Source organism: Toxorhynchites rutilus, chromosome 3, assembly GCF_029784135.1.
Source record: "Toxorhynchites rutilus septentrionalis strain SRP chromosome 3, ASM2978413v1, whole genome shotgun sequence".
NCBI classification, from domain to species: domain Eukaryota; kingdom Metazoa; phylum Arthropoda; class Insecta; order Diptera; family Culicidae; genus Toxorhynchites; species Toxorhynchites rutilus.
The window spans coordinates 212185722-212211687 of NC_073746.1; the positions used below are offsets into that span (position 1 = coordinate 212185722).

Below are 25966 nucleotides of genomic sequence, written 5' to 3' on the forward strand. Positions count from 1 at the left end.
TAATAACGTATTGCAAATGGACTACAGTCGAAAGTTGTGGGACTCGATCCACAACACACATTTCGCGGTTTATAATATTTCTCATATTATGTGTACCAACATTTCGAATCCTATATTCTATCGGAACTGTAGCTTGGTTTTTAGATTTTAGCGATATAGGAAAATCTGTTGCTTGATTTTATATCGCTCAGGAAACAGAATGATGCATGGAACATGCAAAAAAAGAGTTTTGTTTGTATTTGATTTTTTGGTAGTTATGTTATAAATAGATATTACCGATTCCTGTGTTGAAATGAACCCGAAAATGTGTTTTTCCAATTACCACAAGACAGTCGTCATCATTCCAAAATTACGAGCGAAGCATACATCTCTCTACATTCAAAATGTTTATCTATCGTCGTCCTCTGGCAGGTCGCACCAACCAGTGATGCTCCAGTTGTATTACGCAGTTCGTCGAGAATGAATTTCTCCTCCAGCTGAACTGTTTAGAGCTTGCTTTCAGTATAATTCGGGCAGTCAATCTGTGAACAAGTGCTAACTAGTGTACCATATAAAGTCATCCAGCCGAGTAAAATGTTGTGGACTATAATTGGCATAGTGTCCGGCCTAGTGGGAGCAGCTTATCTGTTCTTAGCCTGGGAGTTTAATCGCTGGAAGAAAACCGGAATCAAAGGACCCAAACCAAAGTTATTGTTCGGGAATGTTCCCAGCATACTGACACAGAAACAACATCCTTTCTACGACTATCAGAGAATCTATAAGTGCGTATGATTGATAAGTGTGTGCCTGTTATTTTTATTAAATTATTAAATTATTTAAATCCTTTTTTCGGGTTTGCTGCTTGTATGATTGTAGGAGTATTCATAAATATACCTTCTGTCCATCTTCTATATCTATAAAAACTACTGAACCGATCGACATGGAAATTAGAATGTACGGGGTTTTGGGGCCGGGGAAGGTTTCTATAATAGCCTTGAAAATGAAACATAAATATCTACATTACTCGAGTATTAATCAAGTCAAATAGGCAAATAATCCCATCTGTCCCCCAACGCTTTAAAATGTTAGTATGTATGGAAGCAAACATCTCTTTCTTTTTTCTTGTTTCATCTTTTTTGGGATTGCATCCAAAAAAAGTCCAAACGACGACAACGGGGATCGAACCAAGGCCGACATGGACGCAAGACCGTTTTACACGATCACGCTATCCACATGGCTAATGATGCTGTGCGGCAAATGCGTAAAAATATTGCACCTGATTCTAAAATGAAGGTGAAAAGTATTTTCTAAAAGTAAAAAAGGAGCGCATGAAGGAGAGCAATATCTATCTCATTGCATGTGGCAAGGTAAGCGGAAAGCTTATTTTTCTTTTTCGCGCTCGTTTATTTCAATAATTTAAATTTTCCACTCAAATATGAATTTACTTTTCCGTACATACCTAATATCGCTTCTCTGTTCTCTCACAAACCGAAATATAACCATCAGCGAATTCAATTTTGATATTAAACAACTCAAAATGCCGAAGGAGTGGAAAAAGTTACAGGAGAGTTGTGTCTAAGACACGGCCGCATAGTTGACGTAGGATTCCGTTAGGTTATCTGTTGATTTTGGATATGTTTAAAGAATAATATTGTTAAACTCTTTTATAATGATTTAGTGGCCCTGAAAAGGGGCGTTTTATTTGGTTGTTGCGTATTGTTTGTTCACTTCACCAGTGTTTACCGAGTGATGATAACAAAAGGATGGTAAACAGTCGTTGAATGGCGCGTATGATGATTGGATGGTCGTGCTTGTGCTAAATTTTTTACAATACACGATCGGCCATTGATGTGAAATTTCACGAAGCAACCCACATTAATGTTCCAAATTTCAATTTTATTTGCTAAAATTAATCGTATCACTCACTTTACTTGCAATATGAAATGCCCCCTTCTTTCATGTATTTGCAATGTCGATTTCCCCCAGACAGCTTTGTTTCGAGGTCTCTGTTAGGGAACACATTTCGGTGGGAGCAAAAGCTCTTCCTACTTCATGTATTTGAAATGCCGATTTCCCCCTGGCAGCTTAGTTTTGATGTCTCTGTTAGGGAACACATTTCGGTGGGAGCAAAAGCTCTTCCTACTTCATGTATTTGAAATGCCGATTTCCCCCTGGCAGCTTAGTTTTGATGTCTCTGTTAGGGAACACATTTCGGTGGGAGCAAAAGCTCCCCTTACTTTCATGTATTTGCAACGCCGATTCCCCCCCAGGCAGCTTGGTTTTGATGTCTCTGTTAGCGAACCGCCGCATGTGTCGTCAATTTCGACCAATCAGAAATGGGTATTTCCGTTAGCTTAATTTTTTTTTTATAAATTCGTTTATTTTAACAGGCTCAGTTACATAAGTTTAAAGGAGCCGAAATCTTAAATATATTTTTAAAACTATATATATGAACAATTTTCTTAAATCTATGGTTAGTAATGTGGGAAACCGATTACTCGCGGTGGACTCGAGATTCGAAGGGTGACATATTTTTCTCAGGAAAAGGATGGGGTATAAGGAAATTAATACAATGTTGATAATCACACACACTCAATTCTTAAATCTATTCGTACATCTATTGTGAATTTACATTTCATTCTCCTGTTTATAGCAAACGGACCAATTACTCACAAAGGAAGAAATGGAGGGTATAAGGATAATCACACACGAACATCGATAGATTTAAGGAAAACATATATTTGGGACATGTAATCAAGGTCTAACCGAGCCAACACATCTCTCACCGGCACATTGGGCTGCCTTCCTCTAGCCCGAAGGGAGTTCTCTAAATTGGATCTGGCAACAAGATACACCTCACACGACCAAACAACGTGTTCGATGTCGTGGTAACCTCGGCCACAAACGCAGATATTGCCGCCGGCCAGATTGAAACGAAAGAGTAGCGCGTCTAACGTACAGTGATTGGACATGAGTCGGGAGAAGGTGCGAATAAAGTCCCGACTCAAGTCCAGACTTTTGAACCATGGTTTGAGGCTAACCTTAGGGATAATCGAGTGAAGCCACCGGCCCAATTCACCTTTGTTCCATTTGCGTTGCCAGTTAGCGATGGTATTTTTACGGACTAAAGAGTAAAATTCATTGAAGGCGATTTGACGCTGATAAATATCGCCTTCAATCGCACCTACCTTTGCTAATGAGTCAGCCCTCTCATTACCCGGAATTGAGCAATGTGAAGGGACCCATACAAAGGGAATGACATAACAGCGTCTGGATAAAGCACTCAAAATTTCTCGTATTCTCTCAAGGAAGTACGGCGAGTGCCTTTCCGGCCTCACTGAACGGATAGCTTCGACGGAGCTAAGACTATCCGTTACGATGTAATAGTGTTCAACAGGTCGTGAGGCGACGCTGTCCAGCGCCCAGTGTATCGCTGCCAATTCAGCAATATACACTGAGCAAAGAAACTGAAGACTATGGGAGGTGCTGAAAATGTTGTTGAACACTCCAAATCCTGTGAACTCGTTTATAGTGAACCCATCAGTAAAGTACAGGGTGGGCCATTTAAAGTGGAAGGATTTGTTTTTGCAATAGCAAAGTAGAGAAGTGGAATTTTAATTTTTTTTTTTTTTGAAATTCATTTATTTTGGTCCAAGGAGATTTGTTCTAACTACTTTTTGATTATGATATCTCGTAAATGACCGCCTCTGGCCTTGACCGCAAAATGTGCCCTTTTTTCGGCATTTTCCATCACTTTGCCCAATGTTTCGGCCGATATGGCAGCAATTTCTTGTCGGATATTGTCTTTCAGCGCAGCCAGGGTCCTTGGTTTACCAGTGTATACCTTGGATTTTAAATATCCCCATAAAAAAAAGTCAGGAGGCGTCAAATCAGGTATTCTCGGTGGCCAGTCATAATCGCCGTTTTTCGATATTAATCTTCCGGGGAACATTTCGCGCAATAATTTGGTCGTGGCAGCCGCTGTATGGCATGTAGCGCCGTCCTGTTGGAACCAGTAATTGTCCAATTCATTTTCACGAACAAATGGTGATGTCGATGGAGTCTCTGCAACACTGGCTCGAACGGCATCAATATTCTCGTCGGAACGTCTTGGTCGTTGTCTGGACAGATGACTGACATTACCAACACTACCAGACGATATAAATTTGGCATATAATCGACGTAAAGTGTTGTCTCCAGGCGATGTTTTAACTTTATTTTTATTTTTCCACGCACGTTTAGTTAACACAATTGAGAAGTTATTTTGAATGTACAGCTGAACAATTTCAGCGCGTTGTTTAGGTGTGTATTGTTCCATGGTTAAAATTGTACTGAAATGACGCTTCCAACGCGGTATGACATTTGTTAATCTGACATCTCTGTCAAAAGTTATGGGGTTGCCGAATGCTTCCACTTTAAATGGCCCACCCTGTACATATTATCACAATTGATACCCCCATACTTTGCATCGAAGATCGTTGGAGCGATCCTCGATCGTTGATAATCTGAATATTCATGGATATCTTGCTTCATGGACAGATCAAAATGTACAGAGGAATTGATGTAGTCAGGAAAACAAACACGGTTGGGAATATACGAAGAAGGATCAACCTGCATGGAGATGAATTCATGATATGGGCTCATGAATCCAGAGTGAGAATTTAGCTCGATCAGCTGCTCAAAATTTCCGATCACCAATGGTTTCATAACCTTACACCGGATGAGGAACCGAAGAGATAATGAATTGAAGCGATCTTTTAGTGGGAGTACGCCTGCCAAAACCTCGAGGCTCATGGTATGCGTTGAGGGCATACATCCCAACGCAATACGGAGACAAAGATACTGAATTCGCTCGAGTTTAATTAAGTGTGTTTTGGCAGCTGATTGAAAACAGAAACCGCCATACTCCATCACTGAGAGAATAGTTGTTCGATACAACATTATAAGATCTTCGGGATGGGCTCCCCACCAGGTGCCGGTAATTGTACGGAGAAAGTTTATTCTTTGTTGACATTTTTTACTCAGTTACCTAATATGGGCCCCCCAAGTACATTTGGAGTCGAACCAAACCCCAAGATACTTGAATGACATAGCATGAGTGATCGGTTTACCCAAAAGTTGAAGCTTTGGTTTTGCTGGTCTATGCTTCCTAGGAAAAACCACCATCTCTGTTTTCTCCGTAGAGAATTCGATCCCTAGCCCAATGGCCCAGGTTGAAAAATTGTTCAAAGTATCTTGTAAGGGTTCTTGTAGGTCGGATTCTGTTGATCCTACGACAGAGACCACTCCATCATCTGCAAGTTGTCTTAGGCTGCAATTTTGTGTAAGGCAATTGTCGATGTCGCTTACATAGAAGTTGTACAAAAGGGGGCTTAAACATGAGCCCTGGGGGAGGCCCATGTAAGAGACCCGACTTACTGCCGAATCTCCGTGAGAAAAGTTCAAATGCTTCTCACAAAACAAGTTATATAACATATTATTCAATAGAGGCGGCAGACCCCGAGAGTGTAATTTGTCTGACAAAACCTCTATTGAAACAGAATCAAAGGTCCCCTTTATGTCCAAGAATACTGAAGCCATTTGTTTTTTTCCGGCGTAAGCCATTTGAATTTCTGAAGAAAGCAACGCAAGACAATCATTCGTCCCCTTGCCCCTGCGGAACCCATATTGTGTATCTGAGAGTAGGCCATTCGTTTCAACCCATCGATCAAGGCGAAACAAGATCATTTTCTCCAACAATTTCCGTATACAAGACAGCATTGCTATTGGGCGGTACGAATTGAAGTCGGACGCGGGTTTTCCGGGTTTTTGAATAGCTATAACTCGTACTTGTCTCCAATCATCTGGAACAATATTATACTCCAGAAACCGATGAGTGATGAGTGGATGAAGTAGAGCAGGGTTTCTCAAAGTGGTCGATATCTACCCCTTGGGGTCGATCTCGGTTTCCCAGGGGTCGACACAAACGAAAACTGATTTTGGGAGTCGACGAGGCCTAAAAATTTTTGCAGAGTAAAGTAATATACGTCTGGTTAGGTTGATGATCAGAAGAGTAATGAAAATATATTTTGATAAACAAATGAGGTTGCTATCCATTGCTAGGATGTGTTGATTAATTCACTGATGGCTATGATCACAACACTCCTTCCTAAGTAACGAATCCAATTAGCTTCTTATTGTCTTCTAGTTTCTGTTTCACCAGAGCTTTCGTGAATCCATCTGTAGGTTGTTGCTTCGTGTTCACATATTCTAGCTTGACTACTCCTTGCTCCATCACATCTCGGATAAAGTGGTATCTGATGTCCAGATGCTTGGTTCGGGGATTGTATCCTTGGTTCCGAGCAATACAGATGGCGGATTGATTGTCGCATCGGATAGGGATCCCTTGTGCATCGAAAATCTGTAACTGAAAGTAGTGCCACCAAAGTGCTTCCTGTATTGTGCTGGAAAGCGCAATGTATTCCGCTTCGCACGAGGACAGCGCAACAGTCGGTTTCCGTTTAACGTTCCATGACACAGCTCCTCCCATGAACGTGAAAACATATCCCGTGGTGGATTTCCTGGTATCCGGCTCTCCTCCCCAATCGGCATCGGTATAGCCAATTAAATCCGTGCCTCCCTTGGAATATGTGAGTCGATTTGATTTTGTTCCTTGCAGGTATCGCATAATACGCTTGACAGCGTTCCAGTGGCTTCGTCCAGGATTAGTGGTGAATTGGCTGACTTGATTTACTGCGAAGCTTATATCCGGTCGCGTTGCTTGCGCCAGATAGGTGAGACACCCCACTGCCTCCTGGTAAGGAACTTTCTTCATTTCCCGGATCTCGTCCGGCGTTTTCGGTGACATTGATTTGTCCAACTTAACACTCGCCTCCGCTGGTGTAGGTACGGGGTTACAGTTCTCCATTTTGAACTTTCGTAAAATGCTGTCGATGTAGTGCTCTTGATTTACCCACAGATTTCCTTCCTTCCAATCTCGAATGATCCTCAGTCCCAGGCAGAAACTCACTTCGCCAAGGTCCTTCATTTTGAAGCGGTCACGAAGAAACGATTTTAATTTCCGCTTTGCCCTGGTGTCGTTGGTATATATCATCAAATCGTCCACGTATATTGTGACGAAAATCATTTTTCCACTGTCGATCCTGAAGTACAGACAGGGATCAACCTTCGACTGCTCCAGTCCGAACTCTTTCAGCACCTTGTCCAGCTGACTGTTCCACACACGACTCGACTGCTTGAGCCCATACAGTGCCTTCTTTAACCGACAGACTTGTTTCGAAGTGCCAGCAAATCCTCGTGGCAGATCCATGTAAATAACTTCATCCGCCAGACTGCCTTGAAGAAACGCAGTTATAGCATCCATCTGCTCTACATCAAGATTATGTTTAACCGCCAGCGCCAGAAGGTATCGGATGGTGGAATATCGTACCACCGGGGAATACACTTCGTCGTAATCGATTCCTGGCCGCTGCGAACACCCTTTTCGATGTCTCCTGTTGGTCCTTGCTTTGTCTTAAAGACCCACTTGTTTCTGATTGACTTTCTGTCGTTCGGAAGGTTGGTAACTTCCCACGTTTCGTTCGCCTCCAAAGCTGCTAACTCCTCACGCATGGCCGCGATCCACTGCTCGCGATCCGGTCCTTTGAGCGCCTCCTCGTAACTTTGAGGATCATCGAACGTTTTCTCGGAGATCATCGGTGAGGGCTGGGGGGAAACAATTTCGCCAGAAAACTAACTAAACGTAACAAAATCTGAATACTTGCCAGAAATACGGCGCTCCCGCTCGCTGCGCCTAAACCCTTGCTGCGTCTACCAAATTGCGATGGGAGCGCAGGCTCGTTGCAGGCATCCAGGAACTCAGGATCACTTGAGGTGCTGTCGAACGTGCCAATTTCGTCACTTTCGTCTTCAGTTAGGACTTCAGCACCATCGCCGGTGCTGACAACCGGTTCCACGAACGGCTGTAGCTCGCCGCTAGCATTTGGCTCTTCCTCTGAATACAATTCCATGAACTGCACTTGCTGTTGATCCCCGCTGAGTTCCACAAGATTTTGCGGTTCTCCCTCCTGTACCACAATTATGTCACGACTGATCCGTATATCACGCTTGACTGGATCGTACACTCGATACCCCTTGGAACCATCGGCGTATCCCACGAATATCGCTTTCTGGGATTTCGCGTCAAGCTTCTTCCTTCTTTGTTTTGGAACGTAAACGAGTGCTAGCGATCCGAAAATCCCCAAATGTCGCAGATCGGGCTTCTTACCGGTCCAAGCTTCTTCTGGCGTTGTTGCGAGTCGGACTTCTGTTGATGAGGTACGCTGCTGTCGAAACCGCCTCTGTCCAAAATTGCTTCGGTAGGCGCGAACCGTTCAGCATGCTTCTTGCCTTCTCAATGAGTGTCCGGTTCATCTTTTCCGCAACACCGTTTTGCTCAGGCCTGTACGGACAAACCTTTTCGTGACGCACTTCATCTTTCGCCATGCTGCGCCTGAAGAATGAATTGACATATTCGGTCCCATTGTCCGTTCTCAGAACTTTCAGTTTCCCCCCTGTTTGACGCTCGGCCATGGACTTGAAGTTTTCATAGGCTTCAAGGGCTTGATTTTTCCGTTCCAGGAAATAAAGAAACACCTTCCGGCTCGCATCATCAATGAACGTCATCACATACCGACTGCCACCGAGAGAAGCGACTTCGATGGGTCCAACCAGGTCCGAGTGGACCAAATCCAATAATCCTTCTACTCTCGACAAACTGGAAGGAAAAGGATTACGTGCATGCTTACCCTCGATACATGCGATACACTTGGGGATGATGTCATTTGCCAACTCGATGCCATCTGCCATTGTCATCAACTTCGATAAGCTTTGACCATTGAGATGACCTAGTCGTTTGTGCCAGATGTCCGTGCTACTCATCATCAGTGCTTGCTCATGCTTTCGGTTCAGCATGTACAGGCCTCCTGCTTGTGTACCAGATGCGATCACGTTCCCGTCGTTCTCGCGAACTTCACACTTGTCAGCATTAAATATCACCGTCAGTACCTTCTCGCAAATCTTGCTGATCGAAAGAAGGTTAGTGGCCAGTTCTGGAATCTGCAGCACTTCCTTGACTTCAATAGGACCTTCATTAAGCTTCAACTTGACCATTCCCTTTGCGACTGACATCATGCTTCCGTTGTTCGCTGTACCTACCGCGTGCGCCATTTGCTGCTGCTGAATGAGAAATCATCGCCTCTACGAGTCATGTGGCACGTGGCACCGGAATCAAAGTACCACTCCTTGTTGCTTACCTCGCCCATCGCAAAAACGCTGCACAAAGCTTTACCAAACGTTTTTGGAGGATTTTGCTTTTGAGAACACTTTGCTGCATAATGCCCACGCTTCTTGCAAATGTGGCACGTGTCGTCCTTCTTCTTCGAACTGTTATTGCCGCCACGCCGTTTTGTTTTCGGATTACACCGGAATGCACCGTCTCCACCACTGTTCTTGAGTCCATTCTACAGCTTCACATCTTGTAAAATTTTCGCCTTCCGCGTCTCATGTCAACGCAGTGCCCGATGCCTCAAGTCCCATTATCATGGGCTCATAGTGATCAGGGAGTCCCATCAGCAACAACGCAGCCAGCCATGAGTCGTCGACCTTGAAACCAATTCCAGTCGGCTTGTGTGCCGTGGACATCAGCTCGTCAACGTACGATTCCACGCTGCCGCAGTCGTCCAAACGAATCGATGTTAGCTTTCTCAGCAACCCGATTTTACTTGTCAGCCCGTCGTCTTGGAAAGCATTTTTCAACTTCTCCCAAGCCTCTTTGGCGTCCTTTGCTTCCTGGACGAGGCTGTAATTTGTCGTCTCCAGGCTCAAACAAATCGTGGCCATCGCTCGCATACTGACCTCCTCGTCGATTACCTGACCCTCTCTAGGTGAAATTGCATACCAGGAACCTTCTCGAATAAGCGTCATTTTCATCGCGAACGCCCACGTAGAATAATTTTCTCGACCTTTCAGCTTCTCCGTGCTCGGTATAGCGACCGTGTTGATTCGTTCACTCCCAGCAGTCGGCAGTCCAGCTCCGAATCTGGTAGCCGGTTCTCCAGCTCCGCTTCTAGTGGTCAACTCAGCTCCGCTTCCACCATCGCTGTTCAGCTGCTCCGTCATCTTCAGAAAATTGTCTTGATTTACTTGATACAACTTATCTATCTTCCAGTTCCAGTTCTTCTTGGCCCATAACCTTCTGCAGAGTAAAATAATATACGTCTGGTTAGGTTGATGATCAGAAGAGTAATGAAAATTTATTTCGATAAACAAATCAGGTTGCTATGCATTGCTAGGATGCGTTGATTAATTCACTGATTGCTATGATCACAACAAAAATCGACCCCTATTAATCAACACAAGTTCTCATTTGAAACTTTCAAGATACTGTCTATGTTGTATTACGTGAATCAACATGTTAAAAGAATGACTAATATTTTAGTAGAATATATTAGGTTGGGGTAAAAGTAATCCATTATTATTGCGTAAAATTCAAAACTTTATTTGTGTTATATAGGTTTGTCCGATTTAAGTCAAATATGCACCGTTTTTTTTGCATATTTTGTTGCCATTTTAAAGGTAAAGGTAACGAACCTGGCATCAACTGATAACCACCTTTTTCTCGTATTGCAAAACTTCCTGAGTGATAAGAAATTGAGATGAGTCGACCGCGAGTAATCGATTTCCTATTTTATCTACCGTAGATTGAAGGGAACATGAGAATATATGCTAGTAGAAATAAAGTTAAGAGTTTGGCTCCCTTAAACTAATGTAACTGAGCCTGTAAAATAAACGGATTGATAAAAAAAAGGAAATTGGGATCAAGAGATAATTGTGAAAATCAATCACTATAAGTTTTTCAATGCAAGAAAAAGGTGTTAATCACTAGGTGCTAGGTTCGGACTGAGTGCATTATTACTTCCCAATCAAACTCTCGGAGTTTCTGGCGAGTTTTTTTCCCTTGTTGGGTGTGAACCACTGCGTCCATTAGTTTGAGCTATTGTGGTATGCCTCATTTTTTGTACTACGCTTCAAGCTTATCTTCTGCTTATTGATGAAGAAGTAGACTGAAAGCTATAGCGAGATAGGTGCCAATCAGGAATAATCTGTTTGATAAAATTTATAGTCCTGATCGGCGACACAGACCAAACTTCCTTGGGCTCCAGAATAGCCTTATCAAGGTGTTGAAGTCTGCGTCTTGTTAGTGCTCCGCATTTGCAGAGCAAATGTTCCGAGGTTTCGCTTTCGGCATTACAAAAGCGACAAATATCATCTTGCACTAAACCTATGTTTTTGAGATGGTATTTACTCGGACAGTGTCCTGTTATAAGACCAGTGAATGTGCTGAAGTCTTTCTTATTAAGACTCAGCAATTGTTGAGTAATTTTAATACTCGGCGTGATAAATTTTTTTGACTGGTTGAGTTGTACAGCCATCCAGTTGGCCATTACTTCCCGGTCTTCCCATTTCTTCAGCTCACTCTTCAACACACATTCAGAAATTCCACAGAATGGTTCTGGACCAGTGAAGGGTGAGCTTGAGCCGCGTCTTGCGAGTTCATCTGCTTGTTCATTTCCCTCTATACCGCAATGGCCAGAAATCCAGTATAGTTGTACCGAACTTCTCTGACACAGTTTTCGTAAGAGGCAAATGCATTCCCAGACAATTTTTGAATAGCATTTGAAAGCATTGAGGGCTTTAAATGCTGCTTGACTGTCTGAGAAGATGCAAATGTTAGCATGTCTATAATTTCTTTTAAGGCAGACATTTATACATTCTATTATTGCAGCTACTTCTGCCTGGAAAACTGTTGGCCAGTTCCCCATAGCTACAGAAATTTTTATTCTGGGACCATACACTCCAGCACCTGTTCTGTTACCCATTTTCGACCCATCGGTATAGAACAGGATTGAACCATTACGAACATCGGGACCACCCTCATCCCATACTGAACGGGAAAGTTCGATCACTCTGTATGGAATGTCATAATTGATCCTTGGTTCCATCCAATCGCTGTTCATCTCTGAGGTTGGTCCAACGGGTAAGAGATTCAGGATGCTCAAGTGACCAGTTTTGTTCCCGTCTAATATTTTTTTATATCTTTTTAGCTTTAGAGCGCTTCTATTAGCCTCCAGCTGAACATGTTGACCCAAAGGTAACAAGTGAAGGATAGCCTCCAATGCCTTTGAGGGTGTGCTTCGCATTGCTCCTGTTACAGCAACGCATGCCAGTCGTTGGAGTTTGCTTAGCTTTTTTATAGCTACAGTCTCCTTAGTCTTTGACCACCATACTAATGAGGCATAGGTTATCCTAGGCCGCACAATTGCTGTATAGACCCACATAACCATTTTTGGTTTAAGGCCCCATGTTCTGCCTATCATTTTAGAACATGTCCATAGGGCAATGTTGGCCTTACTGATAATTGCATCTAAGTGTGCGTTCCAGTTTAGTTTAGCGTCTAGGATTACGCCTAGATATTTCACTGAAACGCTGAATTTTATTTCCTCTCCTCCAAGATTTAGAGTCTGCAGATGCAGTTTCTTCTTTTTGGTGAAAGGAACAATTGTTGTTTTTGAGGGATTTATGCTCAGACCTTCTTTGATACACCATGATTGTGTAAGGTTTAAGGCCATCTGCATCCTGCTCGATATCACATCGTCGAATTTGCCACGTACCATTATGACTAAATCATCAGCAAAACCCACGGTTTCGAAACCATTCGCCTCCAAACTAATCAGAAGGTCGTCAACCACCAGTGACCAAAGTAGAGGTGATAGAACCCCTCCTTGTGGGCAACCTTTCGTTGCAATCACAGATGTCGACGACCCACCCAGCTCCGAGGTGATTTGTCTATTTGTGAGCATGCCTTTGATCCATTCGACTATGCAGTCATCGAAATGTCTTATTCTCATAGCCTGTGCCATTGATACATAAGAAGCATTGTCGAAAGCCCCTTCGATATCAAGAAACGCACATAATGCAGTTTCTTTTGACGAAAGAGATTTTTCAATTTTAGTCACAAGTGTGTGTAACGCTGTGACTGTGGATTTGCCTGATTGATAGGCAAACTGGTATTTAGATAAAGGGCATTTGGACATGAATACAGACTTTATGTATTCATATAATACTTTTTCCATAGTTTTCAGCAGTATTGATGATAAACTAATTGGTCTGAATGATTTTGGGAGTGATTTATCACGTTTCCCAGCTTTTGGAATGAAGACCACTTTAACGAGTCTCCATGTGGAAGGAATGTGCTCTAGTATCAGACTTGCCTTAAAAATATCGATTAGAGATGGAATCAGCTTAGATTCTCCTTTTTGAATCAGGGCTGGAAAAATTCCATCTGCACCTGCGGATTTGTATGGTTGAAAGGATCTCACCGCGCTTTCTACTCTGGCCTTCGTGAAAACCATTCCAGCAACTATCTTTGCGACATCCTTTGCACTTTGAGAATACCTTCGAGAGCATTTCATGTCGCGGTTGTAGCTAGGACTGGTATCAGAATGAACCGATGTAGATCCCGGGAAGTGAGTTTTCATCAGTAAGTCTAATACTTCTGAGGGAGATTTTGTGAACGAACCGTCGTCCTTTTTGAGGGAACCTAGCCCGTTCGAGTGGTCTTTTGCAAGAGTCTTGCTTAGTCTTGCAACGATTGGGGTACTTTCAATGCTTTCGCAGTTATTTACCCAAGATTTTCGTTTAGATCGTCTTAGTTCTCTGTTATATTCGGTTAGGGCGCTCCTATATTGAGACCAATCCGAATTAATTTTAGCTCTGTTGAACAGCTTCCGCGCTGTTTTACGTAGCCGCTCGAGCCTTATGTTCCACCATGGAACGTTTCTTGTCGAAGAAACTCTCTTAAGTGGACTATTACTGTTGTAGACTGAAACTATCGTATCATTTAATTCTTTTGAAGTTGACTCGAGCTGTTGAATCGACCTTATTCTTGTGTTAAGAGTTTCTGACTCGAGTTCAAGTGAATATCGTTCCCAGTTGGTTTTTCTTGGATCACGATATTCTCTCTGTACTGTCAAGCCACCATCCCATTCGAAGATAATGTGTCTGTGATCAGACAAAGACGCCTCTTCCGAAACGTGCCAGTTGTGTATTTTCGAAGAAATTACCGGACTGCACAGTGTTAGGTCCAGGACTTCTTGTCTGATAGCGTTTATAAACGTTGGTTCATTGCCTATATTGGCAATGTCAATGTTGTTTGAAGAGAGAAATTCTAAAAGACAGTCACCTCGACTGTTTATGTCAGTACTACCCCACAAAGTGTGATGAGCGTTGGCATCACAGCCGATGATGAAGTCTTTTTTGATTTCTCTGCAATAATTTACGAACGCCGCAACCTCTTGGGGAGGTGCCTCAGGTACGTCACCAGGGAAATAAGCCGACGCAATTATTATGCCGGATCTTCCCTTGGCGGTTGGTATCTCAACTCTGATCGCGACGATGTCCCTTTGAATGAACTCTGTTATAGGAAAGCAATTAATATTTGCTTTTACTAGAACATCAGTTCTTGGGGAGTCATGCTTGTCGTCGTAGAATAACTTGCATGAACCAGTATGAATACCAAGTATTCTTCCTCTGTGGACCCAAGGCTCTTGAATTAAAGCTAAATCCATAGCGTCTTCAATAAACCTCCTAGACAGCACGCTAGACGCTGCTTTAGCGTGATGGAGATTTATTTGCAGAACCTTAGTGTTCTGCGTTATTTTCGACCGCACGTTTTGTTCATTTGGATGTGGATTATTCATAGAAGTCCCACGAGTCTCGCGGTAAAGAAGGTCCACTGCATCAGTGACCGGCTTAATGCAGCAAGGGCAGACGATAATGTGGAGGGTGCCCTGGTGCTCCACAGGCTCCGTTAACGGCAAGGTTTGAAACCCCCCTACCATTCATCCCTCGGCACGGGTCGCTTCACACCTTGGTTTAGGGGTTATCCATTACTTCCTTTCCATAATAACCATGGATAACAGCTATTACAACCATCCTCCTTTTCTGGGGCTTTGGACCCACTGCTCTGGTTTCTCAATAATTTCAGGTTATTATTCGGACATGCAATTATTGAGATCCGTCATTCGCAGGCGGAGTTAAGTTCTGGCGAGTTACTGAAGACATGTGTGGCCTTGCCTTGTCCTGATGGTACATAACACCTCTTCTGTTGGCCAATTCAAGTTTTTGGCCAATCGCTAGTTAGTCCTGGTTTGAGCGACTTCACTATGCTTTGACCACGATCGTTTTGCACAATATGGTCGTATGTGATCCATTTTTTATCCTCAGTCACTATCCGTTTAAGAAATGGGTCGATTTCATTCCGTTTTGCCAAGGCTTCGCAGATGGAAATTCGATCATTCCTTCAGGCACGTTTTGACTTGTGCTATTATTGACACATATACTCGATTTAACAGAAGACAGTCATGATCAAATTCAAATCCAAACATGATCCTAATATTTTACTGTATAACAAGCTTGCACTTCGGTTCCAAGTTCTGAAAAAACATCACTCGTAGACATTTTATCTTTCGAATGAAGTGATTATCATACCACTTCGTTCAGCCGGCAAACAGTTATTAACGTTCAAAACCTTGAACCTCCGACTTGTTTTTAAAGTTTTTAACTTACACACCGGTACAGAAATGAAAGACGTAATCCTAAGTCGAAATTCATGCGAAAGCAAGCTTACTACTGTACGGTTTTCTTTGTGCATATTGTGAGAACGCTTTGTGAAGCTTCATTGGAGCTTGAATAATAATGAACTCACCTATTAATTTAGTTCAAGCGCTTAGAAAGTGATTACATAGCTAATTAAAGTGAACTAAAGTAAAGTGACCAGACAACTAGTGTTGCGGCCCAGTTTTCTCGGAAACAGCTGACAACGAATTGGACGCGATAAGTGTCATTTGGAAGAACCCTTTAAAGTTTTCTCGGAATCGGTCCAAGGGTTCCGGAGATATGGCCGGAACAAGTTCAGGGACCATAGATTCCGAAACCCAAAACAACACAAAACCCGCTACCATTTGGGGTATCAAACGATTTTATTTAATTCTAGATTCTAGATTCTAGATTCTTTAAATTTTTTTTGCATAAATAAAGGAGCAATAAAGTGAGCTGTGAGCAGTGACAAACAGTGTTTTTTGGGGTTAACGAGCTGTGGCAACTATATTGCCACCCTTTCTTTTCCAACTGTTTCAATAGTTTATTTTTTATCAAAGGTTTATGTCCTCTGAAGTTTGAGTCGATTTCTTGTCTAGTTTCCACGGCCTTCTAAAGGGTTAATCAACAGCAAAGTTTTTCAATTGTTAAGTATTTCGTATGATTGAAGTATGATTGGCTATGGGGGTCTGAGGTATCACTTCATTCTGGAAAAGGGGTCTTTTGCCCGGAATAGTTTGAGAATCCCTGAAGCAGAGTATGGTGTTTCTTACTGTACGTTCGACAGCGAAAATTAGAATTACCATCTGAACTGGAGTGATCACGGAGGAGACAATTGCTACATAGCTTCACGACCTGAATCCCTTGTCCAACGTCATTTACACAAAAAACAGGACAGTTACAGTTAGTAGTGTCCGGCAAGTTTATTTTCGACTATTGGATACTGGATATGTCCCCAAGCGGCTAGCGACACCGGCATATGTAGAGAGAGAAAATGGAGTGGTCAGTGGATATTTCGATATCAACCCTACCGTTACCTTGACGTACAACACCTCGAACACGACCCGGGTCCTCTTGTGCTAATCTTCCCTCTCCTCCCCACGCTCCTCCAACGCTCTCTATTTGTTTCTGAATTCGATTTCATCTCATTTTTCGTAGAGTTTGTCATCTTTTTTGTCAATTCCCTAGAGAGTCGGATCAGGAAATGGTTGGTGCTTACGAGAAAGTTGACTATGTTGTCGCGTACATACACCATCAACGGATGGAGCGGATCAAGCTACCTTACAGTGATATTTTTGGTGTGAGGTACAAGAAGAATGAAAATCCAACGAAAGTGTTTGAAGACGCCAAAATGCTTGCAAACTTTATTGAACTCATTTCACGACAACTTTATTGGAATCATTAGCTTACCCGGCAAACTTCGTCCCGCCCAAAATTTATTTTTCGTTATCACATTCACGTTATTTTTACTAAGCGAACGTTCAAAGGTCCATCGCAGAACTGTTCATTGATTGATTTTCTAATCTACCCTTCAAATTACCTTTTACTATAAAATTCCTAGTACTTCTACCAAAACTCGTCATTATAATATCAGATTATTTTCCGACACAATTCTCGTTCACGATTTTCCAACCACTAGCAAATAACATGTTTATCCGTTACACGGAATAAATGTTTGAGACAGCCCTAAATCGGACAATTCCTTTCACGAGTCCATTTCAGAAGAGGGAGGGTGTCATACCATCATAGAACCATTTCTAATATTCATAAAATCTACATGCCAAATTTGGCTCCATTTGATTGATTATTTTTCGAGTTATGCAGAAATGTGTGTTTCATTTGTATGGTAGCCTCTCCTCAGAGAGGAGGGAGGAGTGTCGAACCACCATAGAAACGCTGATCGATCCCTAAAACCTCTATATGCTAAGTTTAATTCCATTTGTTTGATAAGTTCTCGAGTTATTCAGCACCCTTCCTCCTCCTCTTCAGAGAGGAGAGAGGAGTGTCAAACCATCATAAAAACAGTTATTGCTCCCTAAAACCTCCATATACCAAATTTGGTTCCATTTGCTCAATTAGTTCTCGAGTTATGCAGAAATTTATGTTTCATTTCCATAGCAGCCACCCCTCAGAGAGGGGGGAGGGGTCTCAAACTATCACGAAAACCTTCCCTGGCCCCAAAAATACCAATATTCATCGGTTCAGTAGTTTCCGAGTCCATAAGAATCAGACAGACAGACAGAAATCTATATATATAGACTAGCTGACCCGGCAAACTTCGTCCCACCCAAAATTTGTTTTTTGCTATAAATACCTTCAAACATTCACGTTTTCTTGCTATGAGCAAATTGATGGGTCCAATCCCAGAACTGTTTATTGATTGATCTTCTATTCGTCCCTGTTGAATTTACCCTTTACTATAAAATTCCTAGCATTTCTAACAAAACCCATCATTAAAATATCAGATTATTTTCAGAAACAATTCTCGTTCAAGATTTTTCTACCACTTGCAAATAACATGTTTCTTCGTTACATGGAATAAATGTTTGATACAGAATATATGATAGAATAAAGACAGCCCTAAATCGGACAATTCCTTCCTCGAGTTCTGCTCTTACCAACACATCCGGCGATCCTTTTTTTTTTTTGGTATAGACAGAAGAAGATTTTTTTTTCCAATTCATTTATTTGTAAGGCTCAATCGCATGAGCTTTGCGGAGCCACTAATTCATGATTTGTTTTTACAGAATTTCAACTTCAATCTATGTTTAGTAGGTTTCGACCGATTACTCGCGGTTTACTCGACAGAAGAAGACATAGGAGTGCGTTTCATCACATTAAAATCCATTTCCAATTCTCGTGTAATTCAGAAATTTGTATTTTATTTGTATGGCAGCCCCCCTATAGAGAGGGGGGTGGAGAGGCTAACCATCATAGAAACATTTATTGCACCCTAAAACCTCAATATGCTCAATTTGGTTTTATTTGCTTGATTAATTCTCGAGTAATGCAGAAATTTGTGTTTTATTTGTATGGCAGCCCCGCCTTAGAGACCTCAATATGCCTAATTTGGTATCATTTGCATGGTTAATTCCGGAGTAATGTAGAAATTTGTGTTTAATTTGTATGGAAGCCACCCCTTAGAGAGGGGGGAGGGGTCTCAAACTATCACGAAAACCTTCCCCGGCCCCAAAAACCCCTACATATCAATCTTCATGTTGATCGGTTCAGTAGTTTCCGAGTCCATAAGAATCAGACAGACAGACAGACAGAAATCCATTTTTTATATATAGAAGACTAGCTGACCCGGCAAACTTCGTCCCGCCCAACGTTTGTTTTTTTTTTATCAATACCTTCAAACATTCAACTTTTCTTACTGAGCGCAAGTTCATGGGTCCAATCGCAGAACTGTTCATTGATTGATCTTCTAATCGACCCCGTTGAATTTTCCTTTTACTATAAAATTCCTAGTATTTCTAACAAAACTCATCATTTTAATATCAGATTGTTTTCAGACATAATTCTCGTTCAAGATTTTTTCAACCACTTGCAAATAACATGTTTCTCCGTTACATGGAATAAATGTTTTTTACAGAAAATATGATAGAATAAAGACAGCCCTAAATCGGACAATTCCTTCCTCGAGTTCTGCTCTTATCAGCACATCCGGCGATCCTTTTTTTGGTATACATAGAAAAAGATATAGGAGTGCGTTTCATCACATTAAAATTCATCTCCACTTTCGAACAAAGATCAATTTCGCTAGCGCAAACATCAAATGGACTAACAGCACTTGTCACTATGTAATTGTAGAACATATGGGAATTTAATTTTCCGAATTTTCTCTTTTTCCTTCAGAGTTTTCCGAGAATTTTCAATTGTCATGTTTGGTTGGAACATTTTTGATTGAAATATGTGTAATATTTTTATGGGATCCCCTCTCCATACCAGAGGAGTTAGAGGTGTCATACCATTATAGAAACATTTCTCATACCCAAAAACCTCAAGTTATGCAGAAGTTTGTGTTTCGTTTGTCTGGCAGCTCCCCTTAGAGAAGGAGGGAGAAGTGTGTTCACCATAGAAACGTTTCGTGTCCCGTAAAACCTTCGCATGCCAAATTTGGCTCCATTTGCTTGATTAGTTTTCGAGTTATGCGAAAATTTGTGTTTCATTTGTATGACAGCCCACCCTTAGAGAGGGGGGTGGAGAGTCTAACCATCATTGAAACATTTGTTGCAACCTAAAACCTCAATATGCCCAATTTGGTCTCGTTTGCTTGATTAATTCTCGAGTAATGCAGAAATTTGTGTTTCATTTGTATGGCAGCCCCCCTTGGAGAAGAGGTAGAAGTACCTAGCCACCGTAAAAACATTTATTGCACCCTAAAACCTCCACATGCCAATTTGGTTTCATTTGCTTGATTAATTCTCGAGTAATGCAGAAATTTGTGTTTCATTTGTATGGCAGGTCTCCCTTAGAGCAGGGGGTGGAGAGTCTAACAATCATAGAAACATTTAATGCACCCTAAAATTTCAATATGCCTAACTTGGTTTCATTTGATTTATTAATTCTCGTGTAATGCAGATATTTGTGTTTCATTTGTATGGCAGCACACCCACATAACCCCGGAAATGGTTGAGCTTCTCTATTTGGACCAACTACCTCTTATGGCTTGCTCACCAGACTTGGCTCCTTCCTATCACCATTTTGACGTAGGACTAGGACATCTTACATTAAGGGTGCCAAATCAGAAAACAGGTCACGTTTGTATGAAATAAAGTTAAAGTTAATAACTATTTTTGCTGCGAACGGATTTTAACGATTTGCAAATCAATCTAATCGGAAATTTTCTAAGATTTGTTTGATATGCTATACATTACAATTCCATAGTTTGTATGTAGTTTAAATTGATGAAAATTGGAAGCATTTCTATTTCCCCATACATTTGTTCTGTCCATTTGTGTGCATTTCCGAACAGAGCTGTCAATAACGGGCAACTTATGCAGCCACTAGAATATAAACAAAGAAGGGGGATAGCGAAAAGAGAATATTTGCAAAGTAAACTCCACTAGAGACGTCGGTTAATCGTTCGATTAATTCAAATAATCTAATATCTGAAATTATAATCGAGTAATTTGGTATCGAATAATTTAAAATCAAAATATGAATACATCGAATAATTGCCACTGCATTCGCGATTAATGAAAGAAAGAATTTTTCTCAAGGCTAATGCATTTTTAGGTTAAGAAGTAGGCTATATAGTTTTTTTATCCAACATTTTTTCATCCAACCATCTAACATCGACAACCCGATAGACCACGCGACCAGAATGACAATGTGATACGTGATTATTACAAGAGATAAATATTCGCTCGATTAATCGAATATTGAAAAACAATTATTCGAATGAATCGAATATTGAAAAATGTCCGAACGATTAATCGATAATCGAATAAATGAAAAATTTAGACATCACTAAACTCCACCTTTGCATAGTAAGAAGCTGTCGCTAGCGTATAAGTATTGCATCTCCTCTGAGGAAAATTCTCCGAATCATTCTGTGCCCGAAACAACAAAGGTCGCTTATTCTGCTCATTTTGTGTTTTATGTTTCCCCTCGATCTATGAACGCTAGCGAATATTTAACTTGAAGTGCATCTGGCATTGCAATTGACGAATTTGCGTTAGAATTGCAACCAGACGGCGCAGCGAGTAAAATGATGAAGAGTACAAATTATAGGTCGCTTCTAGCTATCAGCTATCATTTGGCTTTGTGTGTGTTGATTGTTTTCGTTGCGCGAAATTTAGAACTTGTTCATTTCCTGTACATGTGAATAACACACCTTCGATACTTTTAGTTGTCATTCGTACTTGCTCTCATGCGCATCAGCTCTATTCTGATGCAACAAGCTCCTAGCTTTGTTGACGGTTTTGAACGAGAGTCGAGAAATGATTTTTCATAAACGGTCATTCTCGCGATGTTTCATTTTTATCGCTGCAACTGTGTGCATCTGTTAGACGCGTGTTTGATGCTTGTTGAACGGAAGATGCCTCTCGTTGAATACTCACTGCAATGCGTGCATGAAATTTCGACGTATTCGCAAATAATATTTGAAAGGATAAACCAACAAATTTAAAAGAAAAAAATATTGGGTAGTCCTAAGCGGTCGTGTCTCGGATACAACCCCTCGATTTTTTTAAGAACTTCAACTATTACAAAATTGGATCGATTTCTGATTTGGCTCAAGCAAACAAAAAGCAATAAGTAAATGGTTCAAATAGGTGAACGCCGTTAGCGCTGTAATTTTCCCGTACAAAAGGTTATATGCTTAATGACCCATGCCGTCAATAGCTAGCAACTTCACAGAATTTATTTAGGATGAGACTTGATTTAATTTTTTTCAAATTGGGTTTTCAGAAGGTTACGACGAAATCACGCAAACCAACGACCCTTTTCAAGACTATCAAGAAATTCTACTAAAGATTAAATTATTTGATATCGTTTCTATTTGAAACAATATCCGAAATGATAAACAGGTGAATCCAATAAACTATTCCTAGGTAGTACATCTTTACGCTCAACGATTTCAAAAGATCATGCTTTATGTTTTACAAATGCTCTCAACACATAGGGGAGGTGCCGGTAAGACGGACAGTGGGAGTAATATGGACAGGCGGATGATTTGTTTAATTACATTATGAATTTCAAATTTCGGTTAACACGTTGAGCCCCGCGTCAGTCCCTAGGGGCCGACGTTAAGCGAGCGTTGACATTTACAATATTAGAAAATAAAAATACATATGGTTCGTTTTCGGGTGTTTTACAAAATGTGACCAATTTCTAGTCGAATTTCTGTCTATTTTCTATTTATACAATAAGAATCTTTGAGAGCTGGGATCGACACTGACATTGTGCAAACGGTCTTGATGCGGGCTAAATGGAAAGCCCAGTGCGAGCGAGATGGACTGTGAAAAATATGTTTATTCTATTCCTAAGGAATGCCCTGCGTCCATAAACGGAAATCAAATTGACAAAGGTGGGCAGTCGAAAAGCTGACGGGAAACAAAAGCAAAATAGTTGAGGGTCTGTCCGTTTATACTGCTGAGAAGCAGAATATCACTTATAAGTGAATTAATTCGTTTTTTCATCATTTAACGGACATTCGTGATGATCTCAGACCTTGGTTGAATAGAATTATTCCTCTCACGAGCGATAAACTTCTAGGCTTCGTATATTACAAACCTGTCCATAGTCCCCCCACTATATGCCCATATTACCGCATCGAAATAAATGTTCTACTTTTGGGCCTTTTTTAATTTCAGTTTAAAAAAACTTAGAAAAACACATTTTTGTAAAACATTTTTGCCGATTGTTTTGAAAAACAGTATATTGAATTGTAAGAAATTGCAAGTATTGGGAAACATGACTTTCGAAAGATACCATTGAAGTTCTTCTTAACATGTCTGTCTTACCCCCACTTCCCCTATGTATCGTTTTCTACTCTCAGAATTTACATTTACTTTGAATTTCTGTGTTAATTTAATTCGATTCCATTCCATCCACAGCGACTATAAGGATGAGCCTGTAGTTGGATACTTCAGCGTGCGCACTCCACATCTCATGATCCGCGACCCCGAGTTGATCAAAGAGGTTCTCTCGAAAAGCTTTCGGAATTTTTCCGCCAATGATTTCTCCAACTTGGTAGACGAAAAGTCCGACCCACTGCTGGCACGCAACCCTTTCAGCTTGAGCGGAGAAAAATGGAAAACACGGCGAGCGGAAATTACTCCGGCTTTTACGACCAATAGAGTTCAATGCATATATACAGACCAGAAAACCAGTAAAACAACTAAATTTGATCTGTTTGCAGATAAAAGCCTTGTCCGTTTTGATGGAAGATGTATGCGCTCGGATGACGAATTATATTACTCAAAAAATTGCACAGAATGAGTGCACATTCGACACGAAAGAGGTAACTCAACTTATGCGAAATTCTTAGGTTATATTGATTTATTCTTAACATTCTACAGTTAATGACAAAGTACACCACGGATGTAGTTTCCAACTGCATTTTCGCAATTGACGCACAATCGTTCACCAAGGAGAAACCTGAAATACGGGAGATGGGACGACGCATCATGGATTTCAATGTCACCGCGCAAATTGTTTTCACACTGGTCACATTTATTCCTTCGATCAGAAATTTTTACAAGTTCACTTTTGTCCCGCGGGATGTTCAGGAATTCTTCATCCACATCATGAGAGAAGCTATCCAACATCGCAAGAAGAACAACATTGTTCGTAATGATTTCCTCGATCATCTGCTATCGTTAGAAGAGAAGAAGCAAATCTCTGAAATCGACATCGCAGGACACGGTGTGTCCTTCTTCGCCGATGGATTTGAAACATCTAGTTGGATGATGACCTATTGTCTGTACGACCTGGCATCGAATCCAGCCGTTCAACGTCAAGTTAGGGAAGAAATTCGTAGCGTACAAGCTAGCAAGAAAACCCTAGACTATGATACGGTAGGGGAGATGACCTATCTGGAACAAGTTTGCAACGAAACACTTCGATTACACGCAATCATCCCGGTGCTTGCCAAACGATGCACTGAGGATGTCGAATTGACAGGACCAAAAGATAGGAAAATTCGTATTACAGCCGGAACGACCGTCACTATCCCATATTTTGTCCAGTTCGATCCACTTTACTACGATGAACCGGAAAAATTCAAACCCGAACGCTTTGCCCCGGAAACTGGTGGTGTGAAGCCGTACAGAGAGAAAGGAGTTTATTTCCCATTTGGAGATGGTCCAAGAATGTGTCTTGGAATGCGCTTTGCAATGGCACAGGCGAAGAGAGGAATCGTGGAGATTATCGATAAATTTGAGATCACAGTTAATCCGAAGACGAAGGAACCGCTGGTCTTTGAACCAAAACTTTTCATGCTCAATGTAGTCGGTGGTATTTGGCTGGATTTCAAACCAATTGTTAACAGTATGTGAACGGGGTAGTGATGATAATATGATGTATTTTGTTTATACGAAACAAATCTATATAAATAAAAATGTAAGGCCAAATGTGTTGCTAAGCGCGAAACCCAAAGAAGGATTCGTCCGATTTGAGCCATCTTTATTTTGATGTATTCGTCTCTGCCCGTAGATCAATGTTATGGAGAGAAAAATCAGAAAATTTTCGGAAAATTCTGAAGAAAGGTTGAAAAATTCGGAAAATTGATTTCCCATATGTTTTAAAATTACATCATGATAAGCGTTGTCGGTCAAATCGAAGTTTGCGCTATTGAAATTGATCTTTGTTTGAAAGTGGAAATGGATTTTCAGGTGAAATAACGCACTCCTATACCTTCTATCTTCTATATCTATATAAATGAAAATGTAAGGCCAAATGTGTTGCTTAGCGCAAAACCCGAAGAAGGAATGGTCCGATTTGAGTCGTCGTTATTTTGTTGTATTTGTCTTTGCCCATAGATCAATATAGCGGATGGAAAAATCGGAAAGTTTCCGGAAAATTCAGAAGGAAGTTCGGAAAATTCGGTAAATTGAATATGTTCGAAAATTACATTATGATAACCGTTGTTAGTTAGTTGCGCTAACGGAATTGATATTTATTTGAGGGTGGAAATGGGTTTTCATGCGGAATAACGCATTCCTATCTATATAAATAAAAAAGGAAGGCCAAACGGTTTTCTGATCGCAAAATCCGAAGAAGGAAAGGTCGCTTTTGAGCCGTCTTCATTTTGTTGTATTTGTTGTATTCTGCCCTGTTATGATGAGAAAAAGTTTAGAAATTTGTTCTAAAGAATTCATATCCAAACAATAATTTTGGGCGGGACGAAGTGTGCCGGGTCAGCTAGTAATAAGTAAATAACTAATGAGTCCGACTCGATATGCTTTTATAAAGTCTTTACAGGGTGACAACCTTTCTTTTTCCAGGAGTAAGAGTAAGAGTAAGAGTAAGAGTAAGAGTAAGAGTAAGAGTAAGAGTAAGAGTAAGAGTAAGAGTAAGAGTAAGAGTAAGAGTAAGAGTTAGAGTAAGAGTAAGAGTAAGAGTAAGAGTAAGAGTAAGAGTAAGAGTAAGAGTAAGAGTAAGAGTAAGAGTAAGAGTAAGAGTAAGAGTAAGAGTAAGAGTAAGAGTAAGAGTAAGAGTAAGAGTAAGAGTAAGAGTAAGAGTAAGAGTAAGAGTAAGAGTAAGAGTAAGAGTAAGAGTAAGAGTAAGAGTAAGAGTAAGAGTAAGAGTAAGAGTAAGAGTAAGAGTAAGAGTAAGAGTA

At 41.0% G+C, this 25966-nt stretch overlaps 1 protein-coding gene across 1 annotated transcript; it reads left to right on the forward strand.

Moving 5' to 3' along the window:
- The first annotated feature begins 440 nt into the window (after positions 1-440).
- LOC129774972 (probable cytochrome P450 28d1) lies at positions 441-24823 on the forward strand. Its single transcript, XM_055779099.1, has 4 exons — positions 441-761; positions 23241-23484; positions 23546-23647; positions 23706-24823. The coding sequence occupies exons 1-4, from the start codon at positions 574-576 to the stop codon at positions 24681-24683; spliced, it is 1512 nt and encodes a 503-aa protein (XP_055635074.1). The 5' UTR covers positions 441-573; the 3' UTR covers positions 24684-24823.
- The last annotated feature ends 1143 nt before the right edge of the window (positions 24824-25966 follow it).

Coding starts and splice junctions, on each gene's coding strand:
- LOC129774972 (XM_055779099.1), top strand. CDS start 574: ATGTTGTGGACTATAATTGGCATAGTGTCCGGCCTAGTGGGAGCAGCT. Junction 762..23,240: donor GACTATCAGAGAATCTATAA/GTGCGTATGATT, acceptor TTCCATCCACAG/CGACTATAAGGATGAGCCTG. Junction 23,648..23,705: donor GCACATTCGACACGAAAGAG/GTAACTCAACTT, acceptor AACATTCTACAG/TTAATGACAAAGTACACCAC.